General features: G+C 47.1%; 1 protein-coding gene and 1 non-coding gene across 10 annotated transcripts in view; both read right to left on the reverse strand.

Annotated features, from left to right (window-relative positions):
• Nucleotides 1-18,617, reverse strand: part of fap (fibroblast activation protein, alpha) — a 111,351-nt gene that overhangs the window by 57,171 nt on the left and 35,563 nt on the right. For all 9 annotated transcript variants that reach the window (XM_078552288.1, XM_078552283.1, XM_078552286.1 and 6 more), the window contains 9 exons: nucleotides 17,708-17,760; nucleotides 17,528-17,600; nucleotides 17,072-17,192; nucleotides 14,677-14,831; nucleotides 13,141-13,235; nucleotides 3,485-3,617; nucleotides 3,327-3,371; nucleotides 1,671-1,775; nucleotides 1,506-1,576 (listed from right to left, as the gene is read on the reverse strand). In XM_078552288.1, coding sequence (XP_078408414.1) covers nucleotides 1,506-1,576; nucleotides 1,671-1,775; nucleotides 3,327-3,371; nucleotides 3,485-3,617; nucleotides 13,141-13,235; nucleotides 14,677-14,831; nucleotides 17,072-17,192; nucleotides 17,528-17,600; nucleotides 17,708-17,760 — 851 coding nt within the window. The remainder of the gene's footprint in view (nucleotides 1-1,505; nucleotides 1,577-1,670; nucleotides 1,776-3,326; nucleotides 3,372-3,484; nucleotides 3,618-13,140; nucleotides 13,236-14,676; nucleotides 14,832-17,071; nucleotides 17,193-17,527; nucleotides 17,601-17,707; nucleotides 17,761-18,617) is intronic.
• On the reverse strand, nucleotides 7,642-7,713 carry trnad-guc (transfer RNA aspartic acid (anticodon GUC)). Its single transcript has one exon. It is a non-coding gene; the product is annotated as a tRNA-Asp (tRNA).

Raw genomic sequence — 18,617 nt, forward strand, 5'->3', positions numbered from 1 at the left:
CACACTTGTCACACATCCTGTTTGGGTGCCTTAGCTACCTCACCTGTGGTACTGCTGCTTCAAGATCTTAAGACTTTGCCTGTCCACAACTGTAGCCTTGCATATTCTGCCATCTTCAAGTAGACTGTCAATGTCGTGTCCCTTTTTGTATCAAGTAGATCCTTTTGGAATACCTCTATTGGGATCAATACGATTTCCAGCTCCATTATTCTCTCAGACGGTCCTGCATCTGAAAAAGATCACAATCTCTGCCTTTGCCCCGACATCTAATAACAAATTGGTCAACAGTTTGTTTGGTCTGTTGTCTATAGGCCATGTGATCGAGATGATAAATTCTGAAGTTGACCTTAACTCTTAACTGATCCTTCAGCATTGCCCAGAGTTTAAATGGGTCTTTTAGGTCTGCTTCTCTCAGTCCAGAAATGTTGATCCAATGAAGACCTATATTGCCAATTGCTATCTTTATCTTTACTGCCTGCTTCTTGGGCTCTGCTACTACAAGATCGAAGAAGCACAATTCCACATGCTGTCTAAACAATTTCAATTTGTTGTCTGGAATTCTGGGTATTTTGTTGTCACAGCGTTAAAATTTCTTGCTTCTCTAGAATTCTCTTTCCTAAGACTTTCCCTTTCAACAACTTTTCCTTGATGGAAATAAAACAGTGCAGGTCTACTGCACCTGCAGCACTGGACCTCTGCCATGCCCTGAGCTCTGTGGTTGTAGTGTGGGCTTTCAGCCTCTGCATGGGGAAGCTCCACCCATGGAGCTCTTTTCAGTGGGAAAAACCCACAATGCTCAAATGGCTCTCCAGTCTCACAGGCCCAATTCAAATTGACTTTTTCAGCCCGATTCTGCCAGAACACTGCCTTTCTGGTCAATTATCACACCAATACACCATCACCACCTTCAATTACTCACTCTCTCGGTATACTGATCCTTGTGAGTGATTTTTGGACTGAGGCCAAACTTCACTGCCACTGCTTCTTCTAGCCGTTTGCCTGTGTTTTCCCAGGCTTTATGGTTTTTCCTGTTGCCCAATGATGTCACTGCTTTTTGATCTCTGTCACCATGTTGTGCACTGCTTTGTGATCACTGCTACTAAATGTGAACTACTGCCACCATGTTGTGTAATTGGCTCTTGACACAAACATATCAAACACTACAACAACGGTTGGTAAACTAAACAAAGGGTTCTTTATTGAAGGATAACAGGATTCAAGGAGAGCTCTTCATGCATGCTATCTACTGATCAACACTGCTCCAACTACCATATCACGTTAACTCACATCACTTCTTGTGACGATGCGTAGCACACCATTTACCTATTCAGCAATATGTTAAGCAGTATGTTAAACTAGTGCACTGCAAAAAATATCACAGCTTCTAATCAAATAGGTTTATTTATTAAAAGATCATAGTGCAAACAAGCTATGTGGTGCAATATCTTCGCAATGTGTTGCATATTCTAGAAATTGTATTCTTGTTTTATTCTCTATATACTTACAGAGTATCCTCCGTCAGAGTTACTATGCTTATGACCTCCCATTCCCCATTTGTAATCGCTTTTTCTTTAGGCTTTAAAGAAAAATTGAGTGTCATTAATCTGAATCAGTTTAGAAAAACTTTAAAAGAATTTTAATTATTTCATCAAAGACTCATGCATTCGTACCGGAATTCCAGCCACCTTATGAATATGCTTATATCCGTTGTTGTCACTAAATACCTTGTAGAAGCTAAAGTTTTTGGGTTCAAAGAATGGATCCGATACTTGAAACTACAAAAATTTCAAATAAACAGCATAAAAATATTAGAAATCCAAAATGTTAGTATTTAAAGAATTTTAAAGAGTTGAACAATTTAAAACATATTGATAGCTTTGAGGTGTAGCAAGTATATTTCAAAGTTTTCTTCACTTTAGTTATTATTTGATTTATATGTTACAACTTAACAACATAAATTAATCTTCCCCCTTTACTACCAATGAAACTGTTCTTTCTATAATTGCATTCTCAATGATATTACCTGTTAAATTCCTTAATTGCCAATTGGAAAGCCTGGCATGGGCTGGTGTAAAGCGAGGCTGGAGGACCTCATTTGTGGGCCCCCTGCCCCATCGGAGATACCCAGCCCCCAACATCATTCAAACTCCGCTTTAACCCTCTCACCCTGGTCTCTTGAACTTGCCCCACCTCTGCTCCACCCTGCTCACCGGGACATGGCAACCTGGAGCTGGTGACCCCAGGCTTAGCTGGGCTTCTTGGCATGGTGGGACAGCCTGTAGTCCTAGTAGTGGCCACTTCTCCCAGTGGCACTGCTGGCACTACAGAGATGCCAACAATCCGACTGACCGTCAGCTCTCTAAGGTGGGACTTCCACCCAAGAAAAAGGCTGAAGGTTGTCTCCAACCACATAACACTGCTTCCAGTGTTAAATGTCTGCGGTGCAGTTGTTGAGACCGTGGACTGCCTCCTGCCCCTGCCACCAACCCCCCCCCATCACCACCCCCATCAGTTCAGCGGGTGTGCAACCTTAAGGTTGGCGGGCAGGCAAAGAGCCCAGGCGGCCTTCACATTTTTCATGGAACCTCATCCACAGGTGGGATGAGGTTTCATAAATGATTTAAAATTTTCAGAAAATTTTTTATTAAAATTAATGCACATGTCCCAGCTCATGTGACAGTTTCACATGAGCGGACATATCATCAAAAAATTTTCAACATTTTATTAAACTGTTTAAACTTAAAACTCATCTCCCTGAGGCACCTCCAAGCCTCAGAGAGATTTCTGCGCTCTTTCGCGCGCATGCGCAAAAGAGCACACTTCCGACTAAGGTAACCCTCCCCCCATCACCCGCACACGGAGCGCATAGTGCTTCCAGGCGTGCGTCATGCTGGGCGGGCCTTAATTGGCCCTGCCACATAAAATGGCGGCGTCCAGCCGATCGGGGGCACCGATTGGCTGCACGCCTACCCCTGCACAACTCCCCAACGGGGATAAAATTCTCCCCCCAGTGTAATTACAATATGATCAGTTTCCATTATAAGTATAAGTATTTATAACATTAAGTTGGCTAGAAGAGAATGCAGATATAAGGGCGGGTAGTAGGGAGGGAAAGGGTGTGGGGGTTGAAACTCATCTTGTGCAGTGGTGCAATGTTGATTATATACAGTGCCCAATATTCAGTTCATTTGCAGTCAATGGAATTAAATATCAGGTGCCTGATCCAATACAGCCTGTTAGTGCCACCAACCAAGAAGAATTTCTACCCAAGAATTTTAATATGTAAACTTTCAGAGGAACAGAGTAATTTAAACAGCGTTACATACAACACCGATCCATCCTGTTCTACTCTTTTCAGCAAATTGATGATCCTGGCATAAGAGAACAAATATCCAGAATAAACAATGATTTAGAATGACTATGCATTGAAATAAAACATTGCAAATATGAGAATATTTTAAACAAAGTGGTTGAAACCAGTCACCTTTAAACAACTCCAAATGTTGGGTCTATTGAGCTCACAGATTGTTAAAATGGAATGATTTTGTCTTCGCTCATTCCACTGCACAGAGACTCGTTCATCTGTCACCCACTTTATTGCACTTAAATAATATTCACTGTAAAAGGTAATAAAAATAAACCGATGTATACGTTAAAAAATCAGCTGGTTGAAATGAAGAAGGCCGCCTTGAATATTGATACATTGTATATGGTAAATGCTGAGGTTATTTTTGACAAATGATTGATTCTGATATATTATCTGCAAATCGATGTAAGTGATCTAATGAACCAAGGGCAGAATTGTGAGCAAGAATGCCCCACAGCCAGTTACGCTCCATGGAGCTTTAATTGGCTGGGGACGGGCCTTCCACCTTTCACTCGGTAGGGAGACCTGCTGTAGAGAGCTGCTGGCCAATCTGATTGGCAAGCAATTCTGCAGTCCCAGCAATGCCATCAGGAGCAGTGGCCTCTGCCAGGATTACAAGCAGCCCCCAGATTCTAAGCTCCAGAACCAGGATGGAAGTAAGTGTGGGGATCTCATGGCAGGGATGAGAGGGAAGGCTGGGGGGTTGAGAGGAGGGGGTTGTGGAGGGGGGGAGGTTTGATGGAGAAGCCAGGAAGTGAGGGTGCACCTGGGGAGAGGAAGATCTTGGTGCAAGGGGGTCACCAGATGTGGAAAGGGGTCCTGCTCGAGCCCCAAGCAGGGAGACCTGCTGTGCATTCCCCACCACATCCCCCATCCTTGACCTCCATTAACTGGCCACCTAAGCACCTCAATTGGGGCAAGGGCAGGAGGATTGCCCTAGGCCTTGCCCACTCTATAAAATTGAGGACAGGTCGGGGTTGGATGGAAGGGTAGTGAGAAGGCAACCAGGGAATTTTACAGCCCTCCCCAGCCTGTAAACTCCCCAGCAAGAGCCCATAAAATTCTTCCCCAATAATAATTATAATGACTAAAAATTTCCACTATTTAATGACTAACCTATTTTGTGGATATTAAGAACAACATGTATTGACATATGGCTTTAATGTAGAAGAATGTGAACCAAAAGAGAGTTCAGAAAGGGTGACTAAAAATTTGATCAAGAAGTGGGTTTTAAAAGAGAGAGAGGAGAAAGGCATAGCGTTTAGGAAGGAAATTCCAGAGATTGGGAACTCAAGTGTTAAAAGTACAGAAACCCATGACAGGATTAAGGGAGGGGTAATATACAAGAAGTCAGAGTCACAGCATGAAGAGTTTAGCGAGTTTGTGGGGGTGGGAGAAGGTCACAGAGTTAGGGAGGAGCAAGGCCATGAGGGGATTGAAACACAAAGATGAGAACTTTCCATTTGAGGTGTTGGGAGAACAGGAGTCATTGGACATCAGTGAGAACTTGGTGCAGGATAGGATACAGACAACAGAGTTTTGGATAAGCAAGGATAAGTTTTCTCCCAAATTACCTCATCAAACAGCAATTCTGAAAATTTCTATCAGTTAGCCCCTTAACCCTTTGCACTAATGAAAATTGTCCCAATTTCTTTAGTTTTCATAAACAAAACCTACCGGTGTCATCTTAATGAAAAAACTTCCTTTGCATATTGTCACATACCATTTAACATCACAAGCTTTCGTTTTATCTACAAGCCTCCTTTGCATCACCTTTTCAAATGCCTTTTGAAAATCTATATACATAACATCAACACCTTTTTCAATAAAGCCTGTTATTTCCTCATAACTATTAAGATTGCTATTTCCAACTCCATATTAGGTATCCTTAATTAACCCATGCCTTTCTAGGTGAGCATTCATTTTGGTCTGAATTATAGGGCAGAATTTTCCTGAGTGGGAAATCAAAATCAGGGCCCTTTTTGGTCCTGAGCCTGTCCCAAGGGAAAACAGTCACTGGCCCTGATTTTTATGGGGGTGCCCACTTAGTTGAACTGGAGACAGGTTTAGTGACCAATTAGTAGCTGTGAGGATGGGAACAGAGGTGGGTCAGTGGGCCCAGTTTAAACAGACATTGCAATATCTTCAGCTTGGAAGATGTCTTAGGAGAGGCAGAGGCAGGGCAGCCCCTCAATTTGTGGATGTGGACTTGGAGATCCTCCTCGAGGCCATAAGGGAGAAGAGGGAGATCCTCTCCCCGGAGAATGGCAGGGAGAGATTATCCACACACATCAAGCAGCTCTGCATGGAGATAGCTAACTAAGTGATGGAGGAGACCGTCGGCAGAAACTGGATCCAGTTTAATGAGAGACTCAAAGACCTTATTTGCTCTGGCAAGGTGAGTGCAAGGCTGAACCTTCAGGACAGGCCTCTGGGTATTCATCCTCCAGCAAACACTCCAGCTGAGAAGCCTCAGGGCCACTGCTGCTCCTGAACAGGGGAGGGGTGGGTGCCCAAGGCACTTACTGACCCTTCAGACTGACTCAGGCTGCTGAGTACCTGCCAGCACTGACACATGACTAGGAGAAACTGACATCGGCCATAAAGGCCAGCAGTGTCTTATCTCTCTCTCTCTCTTTTGTCCTTGGAGGAGATATGGGCTCATAATGCCTGGGAGAGGGCCTAGAATAGCAGAAGGGTTCCCTACCTTTATGTGATCAGACCCATGGAGGAGGGAGTCATGGGCAACGCCAGCTAGCAGACCATGAGGAAGTCAGGCATGTGAAATGAGCATCCCTCGTGGAGATGGTGATTAGAGACTGCAGCACATTCATTGCAACCAACACTATCTGACAGCATGTTGAACATCAAGTTGCACTGAGAAGCTTCAGGGCTGCAGAGGCTCTTGCTCTCCAACTCTAGTTTTCATGATCTCTTCTTGTATCTCCTAAAAGGCGCAGATGTCAAGGCAATGCGACCATTTCCCCCACCATCACTGGGCCAGGCACAGACACATTAGAGCTCAGATGATGCACTGTGACACCTTAAAAGTGCATTCTCCACCAGTTCAGATAGAATCAACGTGGTGGGTCCTCATGTGTGGTTAGATAGGGTGGCACTGGATGGTGAGCTCAGCACTAGTGTGCAGCAGGGGGTGGCAGAGGCATCTAGGGCAGACCCCCAAAGGAGGGAGGACAGACACAGCCCTGCTCAGCTGATCACACATGCACGTCTCGGGAGTCACTAGAAAGGACTCTCTCTCTAGACCAGCAGCAACAAACACATGTCAGATTTCTCTGAGGCAGTGCACAGTCATGGGCTGAGATTAGAGGAGTCCATCCAACTCACATACACCACCCTAGCTCAGGGCTATGAGCATATGAGCTCCTCCATTGACTGAGCAACCAATTTCATGGGAAGCCATACAGGGCAGTGCATGCAGAAACTGCACACTGCTGCACACAGGATGTATGCCACGTTGTTGCCTGGACCCACTGGCACTGGTGGTGCAGGGATGTTTGGAGGGGATGCCAGTTGCACCCCAGGCAGGCGCTCCCCTCCAGCCATCCACAGCACCAGCCAAGGGCTGAGGCTGTCACTGAGTAGGATGAGGATACCACCCTCCACGGGACACCATCATCTTTGGCATTCTTGGTCCCTTTGACTGAGGGAGCATCTGTGCAGCAGAGCTCAGTGACAGAGGCTCCCCCTTCATTGATGCCAGTACAACAGCCTCTGGAGCTGCCCCCACTTGGCACTTCCACGATGAGGATGATTATCACATGCATCTCAGCCACAAGTAGTGAAAAGTAAGCAGACTGCTTCCACAATCTCCAGACAATACACAACAGGCTCATTTTGCCCTTCCCATGGAGAGTGATGCTCCTCACTGCCACTGGACCCAAAATCTGCAAGCCCTGACCCCATTGCCAGCTGCTGCCTTTCTTGTGCTCAAAGGGCCTCCCAATTTGTGTTTGGCAGCTTTGCCCCCAGCTCTCATGGGTCTCCATTGCCAGAAGGGTGACAACCACCTGCACGGTCCGAGCAGGTTTTGGTCACTCTTCCCATAATCTGCGCCAAGCCGATGGCCCCCTCTGCGCCATTAATTCTTTCGTGGGGCCCACTTAATTCTGTGGGATGGCGATGACTGACTGTGTGTCCAGCTCCATTCACCTGGTCTGTCCCAGGCAGCACCTGCAGTTTGTGTTCCTCTTAGCTGCTTTTTTGAACGCATATGACTGTATGAGTACAATTTCTGACCTTAATAGGCTTGACTCCCCGTCGGGGAATTGAACCCCGGTCTCCCGCATGACAGACGGGGATACTAACCACTATACTAACGAGGAAACGATCAGTTTGTGTTCCCCTCTCAAAATCAGAACATGCCCTTAACAAGCTCTCAATGAGGTCTTTAACCATCTTAATTGATATTGTTAATAGATTGGTTGGGACCTCGGGTCCACCCTCCGTCCACCTTGGTGAAACTCGCTGGCGCCAGGAAAGTGTCACAGGGCCGGTGGCAGTTCTTTCGTTCTCCACCCTGCTCCGTTCCTATCCTCAGTGGGGCCTGAAGATTAAGCCCATAGCCTCAAGGAGTGTTCCCAATTCTGGTGTTAGGTTGCCTGTTCTACAGTTACCTGGCTTGTCTGTTTTTCAATTCCTGAAGAGTGGTATTGCATTGGTAACCCTCAGGTCTGCTGGCACAATTGCCTCCAGGATCTCTGAGCTAGGAATTTCACATAGGGGAGAATTTTCCCCATGTTGGGTGGGCTGAGTGGGAGCGAGAGCAGGCGCGGGTGGGCGTGGAGCCGGTCGCCACCTGCGATTGGCTCCATGCCGTCACTTTATGTGGGCGGGCCAATTAAGGCCCACCCAGCGTATTTCTCGACTCCCGAGGATAGCGGGAGTGGGCGGGCGGCGGCGGGTGTGCACTGACCGCCAGGTCCAATGGCGATCGGGCGGCCTGTTTAAATGAAGCGCTGGCAGCCTTTGCAAGGCTGCTCACAATGGCCGGTAAAAGGGCTCCCCACAGGGCTTCTGGTGAGCAGGCAAGTCCGGAGGGTAGGCCAATGGAGCAGGCCAGGCCGGAGGGTAGGGCAGTGGGGCTGACCAGACCGGAGAGTGGGCAGTGGGGCAGGCCAGACCGGAGAGTGGGGCAGTGGGGCAGGCCAGGCCAGAGGGTAGGGCAGTGGAGCAGGCCAGACCGGAGAGTGGGGCAGTGGGGCAGGCCAGGCCGGAGAGTGGGGCAGGCCAGGCCGGAGGGTAGGGCAGTGGGGCAGGCCAGACCGGAGAGTGGGGCAGTGGGGCAGGCCAGGCCGGAGGGTAGGGCAGTGGGGCAGGCCAGACTGGAGAGTGGGGCAGTGGGGCAGGCCAGACCGGAGAGTGGGGCAGTGGGGCAGGCCAGACCAGAGAGTGGGCAGTGGGGCAGGCCAGGCCGGAGGGTAGGGCAGCGGGGCAGTGTGCCCCTCGGTTTTTGGATGAGTGCCTAGCTGCCCTCCTGGAGGAGGTGGCAGCATGGTGGAAGGTCCTGCTTCCAAGGGACAGGAGGCGGAGGCCTCTCCACCTGACTAAATGTGCGTGGGAGGAGGTGGCCGACAGTGTGAGCTCCCATGCAACGCACGTTGGCCCAGTGCCACAAAAGATTCAACGACCTCCTGTGCTCAGGAAGGGTGAGTACCATGTCGGCTGAGGTCACTTAATGCAGCCATCAGCCTTTCCCCCCAAACCCTACCCCCCCAACAACTCTGAGTGCAGTTACAGCATTGAATCCTTCATGGCATGTTTCCCTCGCTAGGTGGGCCAGCAGATATTGCCCATGCCTAGTTCACCCTGAGAGGGTTGTGCTGAGATGGGTTCTGCACCCGCAGCATGTGTGACACTGACACCCAGAGTATAGAATCAGGGGGAAACTCAAGGATCTGCACCTAGGCATGGTGCTGGAATAGCGAAGCATGTCAAAGTCAAAGCTAACACGCTGGGAGGGAAGTTTCCAGGTGGCGGGGCACCAATCCATCTGCTGGCCTTTGCGTTCCATGTGCTTGAGCCTCCTTGCTTTGCAGGGTTACACCTTGTGCTGCCAAATGTGATGGAGGCAGCATGTGGGCAAGGGTGGGTCAGCCCTGGCTTCTTGGTGTGAGCTTGCTGCAGCTGCGGGGTGACGATTCACTGGAGCCCTGCAATGTCCCACTCTGGTTGGGGTGGCAGGGATGTGATGGGAATCCAGGTACAGGCTGGACTAATCAATGCTCCTCTCTCATTTTCAGGAGAAGACTGCAAACAATTCCAGCGAGCAGACGTGGACTGGCGGAGGGCAGGCCCAGTTGGCCATTTTGACTCCTTTTGAACAGCAGGCCATGGATCTGGGGAGGCGCCATGCGCCCAGGTGGCGGTGAGGCTGGGGTGCCACAGGGAGTTATTTTTGCTGAGCACTGAGGTCACCATTTGTGTCCCAGCAGCCATGGCACTGCTGAATGCTCAGCGATTGAAGTTTGCAACACGGGTTGACCATTGATTGTGGAAGGATGAGCGCATAATGATCCGGGGGACAGGCATGCACATTGACATTGTCTCCACTTTAACTAATCAAATGTCCTTGTTCTTCCTTTCAGCATCACCGGAGCAGGGCCGGAAGGAGGAGGCAGAGGGGCCAACTCTCACACCTGAGGGCCCTGAAGTCTCGGACTCACCAGCATCACACCATCTCTGCCAGGCAGGTGCCAGCGCAGACACTAGCACCTCGGTGGGAATTAGATCTTCGGCTAGTGTCCCGGGACACAATAGTGAGAGCGTTTCACACTCGCTTGAGGTGCAGGCAGAGACAGAGAGTGCCCAGGGCATCAGCAGTTGGAGGACTGTTGGTGACCAGGCACATGCTCGGTCAGTGGCTGATGATATGCCTCTGGAGTCGTCCGTGAGACAGCAAATGCTGGAAGTGCAGCGGAGTATGCAGGAGGATCTGGCGGAGATACATGAGGCAATGCGTGGCATGGTGCCCGTGCTGGAGGAGTCCACGTGGAGCATCACCGATGCAATGAGCCTCATGTCTGAGCGCCATGCTTCCTCCGTGGAGAGAGCGGCGACTCTCGTGAAGAGGCTTCTCCAGGAGAACAATCAGGGCTTCCTGGGGTTGCGCTCGGACCTGCAAGCCCACACAGCGGCATTGACCTCAGCTGGTCAGTGCCAGTGTGGGAGATGGTTTGGACACTAAGTATCCCAGCTTGGTGCCAATCCATTAACTGTGAGTAGGGAAGTTCGACGTGATCTCACGTCAGTGCAGCAGCTGCCTGTTGTCTATGTGGGCTCCTTTCAGGGTGCTCCGGATGAGGGCAGCAGCTCCTCCGCCCCTCTGCCAGTGACCATGGGATCCGATGAGGCTGCGGCAACTGGGGAGATGCCAGCTGTGGAACTGGCCGCTCCCTCCCAGGCGGGGCCATCAAAGTCTCCATGCACCAGAGGACGGCTGCCAAGGTGATCAAGGCCAACAGGACAGCACAGTGGGCAGGCTGTCTCAGATGCCAGTGCCAGCGAGGGGGGAGCACCTAGACGTGGCACCCATAAGTGTAAATTTAAGGCACATTAGGCAAACCATGGGTTTCTCACTGGTGCTTTTATGTTACCCCGCTATTAGTTCATTAAGAATTTGTGTGATGCGCAACACTTTTTTTGGTTTCTGAAGTTCATTTTGTAATCTCATTAAATTTTTATATTTAAGCATGGCTCAGGGTGATTCCTTACTTCTGCGGGTGGAAGGGAACCCATGATGTTATGAGTGACTTGTTTGACATTGAACTTTATTGACAAGGGCCTTAGTTAATGTTCCTATTCAGGCAAATATTGCTCTCAGGTATCGAGTATGGAGCCTGCAGCCCTGGCGTGTATTGAAGGTCCATCTGTGGTGGGCTAGCTGAAGGTTCTTTGGATTAAAGCCTCCGGGTGTCCCTGCCTCCCTGGAGTAGTCCCAGGTCAACGTCAACCCCTTCAGCATTCTCCTGTGTGTGCTCATCCTTGGACTCACTACTGGACTCATCGTGTGCAGCTGGAGCAACTGCGTCTACATCTTCTTCCTCTACTGCGTCCCCCGTTTCCAGTGCAGGATTGTGATAAGCGCAGCATGCAGCCACTATCAGTGACACACAATCTGGGGGTACTGGAGTGTACCCCTGAAAGGTCCAGGCATCGGAAGTGCATCTTGAGAAGACCAATGGTTCTCTCCACCACAGCCCTTGTGGTGCCGTGGCTCCTATCGTACCGCTGCTCAGCCTCTGTTCTTGGATGGCGAAGAGGTGTCATGAGCCACCTTCTGAGGGGATAGCCCTTGTCACCCAGCAGCCATCCATCCAGCCGGGTTGGAGTACTGAAGAGCCTCGGCGCCTGGGAGTGTCTGAGTATGTAAGCGTCGTGGGAGCTGCCTGGGTACCTTGCACAGACTTGCAGAATTTGCATCCTCTGGTCACACACTATCTGCACGTTCATGGAGTGGAAGTCCTTCCTGTTGACGAAGGCTCACCCACTGGCACCTTGATGGCCACATGTGTGCAGTCTATTACAACCTGGACATGGGGGAAGCCAGCAATTGCTGCAAAGCCTCTGGCTCACTGTGTCTGGCTGGCCGTGTCCCAGCGGTAGTGGATGAAAGTCAATGCACGCCTGAACAGAGCGTCTGTCACCTGCTTGACACAAGTGTGGACAGCTGACTGGGAGACTCCGCAAAGATCACCCACCGACCCTGGAAAGAGCTGGAGGCATAGAATTTGAGGGCAGCTGTGACCTTCAGCACCACTGGCATGGGGTGTCCAATCACACAGTTGGCGCAGATATCAGGGCCTATCATCTGACAAATGGAGGCGACTGTCTCCCTTGAGAGACGGAGCCTTCTTCAGCACTGCACCTAAGACATAATGAGGTAGCTGCTTCGCCACCTGTATTACCCTGGCAGCAGGATAGTGGCGTCTTATGCAGCCCCTTCCACCTTGGACTTTCTGTTGGTCCTGCACCCCTTGTGCCTGCGCCTCTCCTCTCAAAGGTGGCTCCCCTGGAGGCTGAATGTGGACTCCTGGCCTCCTCCCCTTTTTGGCCCTCCCTTCCTCCCCAGAGGAGGTGCCTCCAGTGGATGGCACAACTCTCATTCCCAGGCTAAGGGAAGGCTTCCTGAAACCTGCATGGCCCCAGAAATGATCTTTACTGTAGAGTCCTGACCTGGAGGCTGTTACTCCTGTCCAAGCAGCTGTGAAGAGTTTTGAAGTATTCGTGCTCACACAGGCAAGTAGCAGTAACTTTCACAATTAAATATCTAACAGATACCACTCGCAACCTCACTTGCCCCTCCCATCCCACCCATGGATGAGGTTTATACGAATGTCTCCTACCCGCCTGCCCGTTGCGCCCGTGCAACGTCCTGAAGACAGTTGCTACCTCAAGGGCCTTAAGTACCTGATTAATTAATGGCGGGCGCGCATCGGGGAACATCGCGCGTCCGCCCACCTAAATATTATGATGGCGCATGGAGACGTTGGGACGCTCGCCCGATGTCACCGCACGTCACTTTACGCGTCGGCATGCGGGGCCCGTCCCCGCACACCAACCAGAAAATTCTGGCCATAGGGTTCCTCCTTGCCATCACTATGTATTAGCCACTACAGGGAAATGTTCATGTGTGGACAATGTGTAAGGAAGGAAATGAATTTGACTGCTATGCTCATCACAGATAATTAGCTTTCTATATTGATTAAAGAATGAGCTTGGATAGATAACCAGAGAAAAGGAAAAAGGAATACCTTGAACGAAATTCTTCTGGGGCTGAAAGTTCCTGAGGCTTTCGGTCCTTAATATCTACAATAAATACCTTCACTGTAGGAATGTCAGCACCAGCCTAGTTTTAAGAAAAAAAAGTATTGTATTGATAACAAATATTTTCAGCAATATAGTTCCTTGTTGATGGCATATACTTAAAACATGTAGCCATTTTCTACAATACAATTTGTCTATTTTGAAACACTTTTCGCAAGTGACTTATATTTTACAAATGTATAGCCAAATTCAGCTGAGTTTATGATGACATCAAGGGATAAAGAGATAGTGGGGAAAATGGCTTAGAGGTAGATGATCAGCCTTGTTCTGTTTTAATGGCAGAGCAAGCTCGACAGGCTAAATGGCCTCCTCCTGCTCCTATTTCCTATGAATATCCCTCATCATATTGTGTGTCTTATTAAATATTAGTTTCCCAAATGGATGGGGCTAGCCTCTATATTACTTCTTTGCATAAGAAAGCTTCAAAATCTAAGGGGGTGGAATTTTTCTCTTTGAGGTGGAGTTCCAGCAGTTGGGGACTTCTGCTTGCCCTTCCATATTGGTCCCAACTCTGTCCCATGTTCTAGGTTGAGGCATATCATACACACAGAGGATTCCTGGTACAAAGAGTGTAACCGAGAATACACTGGCAGTGTTGCAAAAGAAGAGACACTGAGGGACCTTAAAGGTGCAGAGGTGCCTTGAAGACCAAAACGAAGGCTCTCACTGAAAGGGCAGAATTTTGTGGAGGCGGTTAGAGTCTTGGTTGCTGGCTGGAGAACTGGCGAGAGCCCTGTGGTGCCTCTTATCCACAAGGCCGCCACATCATGTGTCATTCAAGCACTTAACAGGCCAGCGGTGGATCTTCTCCTGGGGTCAAGGACCCCATGGATGAAAGTTCCCCCTCTCCTCCTCCGCCAAGAGCTGCTGGCCTATCGGAGGCTGTTAGCTCTATTAAACAGCGGTGCCACCATCTATAGGCCTTCCCACCACAGACTTAATTGGGGTGGGGACAGGAAGGCCATGAAGTCCATACCTGCAACCCTCCTGCCCGATTAAATGGTCCCCCCACTGCTAACAAACTCACCACAGGAGAAGGGCACAAGATTCCACCCAAATTAGCTGAGACCGAGGCCTTCTGAAGGTAACTGTTCAGTGCTCTGTGGGGAGCACTACAAAACCCTTTCTCTTTATTGGACGATCGGGGCCCAAGCCCAAGTCCCCACTTCTATTTGAATGCGGTGGTTTGTGCAAGAGATGTGGGAACGTGGGAGTAGTATTGGCAATGGGGAGGTGCCGGGTGGTGGTGGCAGTACGTTGTTGGGCAAGTAGTGGCCAGCAGCAGTCCTGGTTAGGGCTGGGGAGGAAAATGCTAGTAGTATTAGACCTCACTGCCTGAATTTTCTGACATTCTCCACAAATGTTGCATGCAATTTTGGCGGGGGGCAGGTTGGAGGAGAATTTCCCCATAATTGTATATAATATTAATTTTGAAAATACAGATATTGGTTTAGGAATTGTACCTTTGAGTATGGAACCTTTATTGTTTCTGGGTACTGTCCTTCGCCATAAAAAGAATACTCTATAAGTGGAACCTGCGTATCATTGAGTTCTGCATAGGCAAAAAAACTTCCTTTTGGTGACCACCAGATAGCGTTATTTGAGGATAGCATTTCCTCTGTGGAAAGGAAAAAGATATTACTTTGGTTTCTGATCATTTCCAGCACTACATAAATAATTATAACAACAGAACATGTTTTAATCATCTATCAGCAACTGAGACTTAAATATTGTAGAACTGTGATTGTAAATCACCTAAGTAATAGATCAGTTTGAAAGTGTGACCCTGAGCTTCTGGTCATATGTCATTTTAATTTTCCACCTTGCTCCTATCCTAGCTGTCTGTCTTCAGTCTCCTGCAGTGTTCCAATAAAGCTCAAATTGGATGAAGAGGCTGAATACTTGGATGAAGGGACCGAATGCATGGTTGCTAAATTTGCTGATTACACACTGGAAAATAAGCTGTGAAGAGGGCATAAGGAGTCTGCAAGGGGATATAGATAGGTTAAGTGAGTGGGCAAAAATTTGGCAGATGACGTACAATGTGGGAAAATGTGAACTTGTCCACTTTGGCAGGAAGAATAGCAAAGCAGCATATTATTTAAATGGAGAGAGGTTGCAGATCTCTATGGTATAGAGGGATCTGGGTGTCTTGGTACATGAATCAGGAAAAGTTAGTATGCAGGTACAGCAAGTGATTAGGGAAGCAAAAGGAATGTTGTGGCTTATTGCAAGGGGAATGGAATATAAAAGTAGGGATGTTTTGCTACAGTAATACAGGGCATTGGTGAGACCAGGAGTACTGTGTACAGTTTTGGTCTCCTTATTTAAGACAGGATATAAATGCTTTTCAAGTATTCCGAGAAACTTCACTTGACTGAAGTCTGGGATTTGGGCGTTATCTTATGAGGAAAGGTTGGGCAGGCTAGGCCTGTATCCATTAGAGTTTAGAAGATTGAGAGGTGATTGAATTGAAACATACAAGATCCTGAAGAGACTTGACAGGATGGATGCTGAAAGGATGTTTCCCCTTGTGGGTGAGACTAGAACTTGGGGGCACAGTTTAAAAATAAGGGGTCTCCTATTTAAGACGGAGATGAGAAGGAACTTTTTCTCTCAGAGGGTCGTGAATCTTTGGAACTCTCTTCTCCAGAGACTGCTGGAGGCAGGGTCACTGAATATTTTTAAGGCAGAGATTCTTGACTAACAAGGGTTTCAAAGGTTATCAGGTGTAGGAGGAATGTAGAGTTGAGGCCACAATCAGATCAGCTATGTTCTTATTTAATGGCAGGACAGGTCTGAGGGGCCGAATGGCCTACTCCTGCTCCTCTTTTGCATGTTCATATAAGCTTGAGGAACAGCACCTCATCTTTTGATTAGGCACTTACAGCCTGCAGGACTTAACAATTAGTTCAACAATTTCAGATTATAATCTTTGCCCCATTTTGTTTCCTCCTTTTTCTTTATTGGCTTTGGTTTTTCTCTCTCATTTTGCGCTTTGATGCAGCAACTGTTCATCATTCTGCCATTCACATCTCCTCCGGACACATCTTTTGTTCCTTTACTTGTCTCCTTTTCCCTATTGTTCTCTTTCCCACCTTCCCCCTGTCACTTGCCTAAAACCTATTACAAAGACAAACTGTTTAACTAATTTGGTTGAGGTTTTTGATGAGTTAACAGAGAGGGTGGTGAGGGTAATATAGGGTTGCCAACTCTGGTTGGACATATTCTGGGAGACATCAGCGGGAGGGATGTCATGGACAACCAGAGGTGTGGCAGGAGTGGAAAAAGACAATACAAAATTAAAGGTACAATCCTAATGTGGGTGCAAGAGCAGAGCGACATGAAGATAGGTGTGCACAAATCATTTAAGGTGGCAAGGCAGATTGAGAAAGCCTTTAATAAGGCACATGGGATCCCAGGTTTTATAAATAGAAGTATAGAATACAAAAACATTATGGTGAACATTTTTTAAGGCACTGTTTCAGCCTCAACTGGAGTATTCTGTCCAATTCTAGGAACCACATTTTACGTTGGATGTAGAGAGGGTGCAGTAAAGGTTCCTGAGAATGGGGTGGTTGCCCAAACCCCGTCCTGCCTCTGTTAAAACCAAAAGTGAGTGGGTTCGAGGCAAGCTGGGTTCGTTTGGGTTTGATATTTTTTACACTTTAGCTTCCCACTTGACTCAAACCCATGTATTCTGGAGGTTAAAATTACCACCTGCATCTCAGGGTGGACCATCACTAATCAATCTAAGCAAGAAAAGAGAAGAGAAAGGAGCAGGAAACTTCTAGTAAGGCAAACAAAAAAGTTGCAGGGAACTAAATATGTACTAACTAATCATATACATTAGCTTACCCTCATAAATCCAGTCAGGAATCCCATTGTAAATTTTATTTTTCTCTCCGTTGCCTGTTACAATTACAACAGGGCTTGTGGGATTAGTTTTAAAGTAAATATTGTTATTCCAAACATAAACCTAAAGGGAGGAAAAGAGTCATGCTAAAATGTTGTTTAGAAGTTCTCTCAATGCTTTGGGCAATAAATAATTCACAAATCTACCCTGATTCCAGCATCTGGTCCAAAAATCCAACAAAAATACCAGAAGTGGAAACTTGGAGCAAACTTGCAGATAATTACAAATTTGATATTTTTATTAATACACATATCATGAAATGTCTTATGTTACAAATTTTTAACATATTTAACACAGCACCAGTTTCCAAACTGTTCAATCTAAATGCTTAATTTTATTTATTATTAAAGATGCACACATTCAACTTTGATTCACATAGTTAAATACATTCAACTAACCAAGGCGTGACCCACTGGAGCCCATGCTATGTACTGGATTTCTTGAGGGAGATTTGTGGTGGTAACAAATTTTCTATGGAAGAAAAGATTTTAAAAATAGAAAATTAACATATTTTTGTGTGAGGTACAAATAATAATAAAGAAAACAATGCTTAATATCTTTATTCAAAACTTACTGACCGAGAATTCAAATCAAAAATAGAATATGAGGCTGTAAAAGAATGTCTCCATAGCTGTGAAGAAATTAAGAGAAATCATCAGGATACAATAACTTTTGTTATAAAGTACTTTTAATGTAGTAAAACATTTTTAAGCCATATCACAAGAGCTTAATCAGACAATGATTTACATCGAGCCAAAGAAGGAATAGGTAACCAAAAGCATGTTCAGGAAAGCATCAAACTTAAGGAAAAGGTGTACAACTCCACAAAGATGCGTGGCAGGATGGATGATTGGACAGAGTATAAATAACAGCAGAGAATGAATAAGAGGTTAATCAGGAGAAAGAAATTAGAGTATGAGAGGACGCTAGCTAGAAATGTAAAAATGGATAGCAAGAATTTCTACAGGTATTTAAAAAGGAAAAGAATAAGTAAAGTGAGTGTTGGTCCTCTAGAGAGTGACAGTGGGTAGTTAATAGTAGATAATAAGGAAATGGTGGAAGAAATGAACAAATGTTTTGCTTCTGTGTTCACTATAGATGATACAAAAACATTCCAGCAATAGCCGCAAATCAGGAAGTGAACGGGAGAAAGGAACTTGGTGAAATTAAAATCTCGGAAACGGTACTGAGCAAATTGATGGAGCTGCAGGCTGGCAAGTCTCCGGGTCCCGATGGACTACACCCTAGGGTATTAAAAGAGGTGGCTAGTGAGGTAGTTGATGCATTGGTGTTAATTTTCCAAAATTCACTAGATTCTGGAAAGGTCCGACCAGATTGGAAAGTAGCAAATATAATCCCTCTATTCAAGAAGGGAGGGAGACAGAAAATAGGAAGCTATAGGTCAGTTAGCTTGACGTCTGTCATGGGGAAGTTAATTAGAATTGATCATTAAGGAGATTATAGCTGGGCACTTAGAAGAGCTCAAGG

This window comes from Cetorhinus maximus, chromosome 11 (assembly GCF_964194155.1).
Source record: "Cetorhinus maximus chromosome 11, sCetMax3.hap1.1, whole genome shotgun sequence".
Lineage (NCBI taxonomy): Eukaryota > Metazoa > Chordata > Chondrichthyes > Lamniformes > Cetorhinidae > Cetorhinus > Cetorhinus maximus.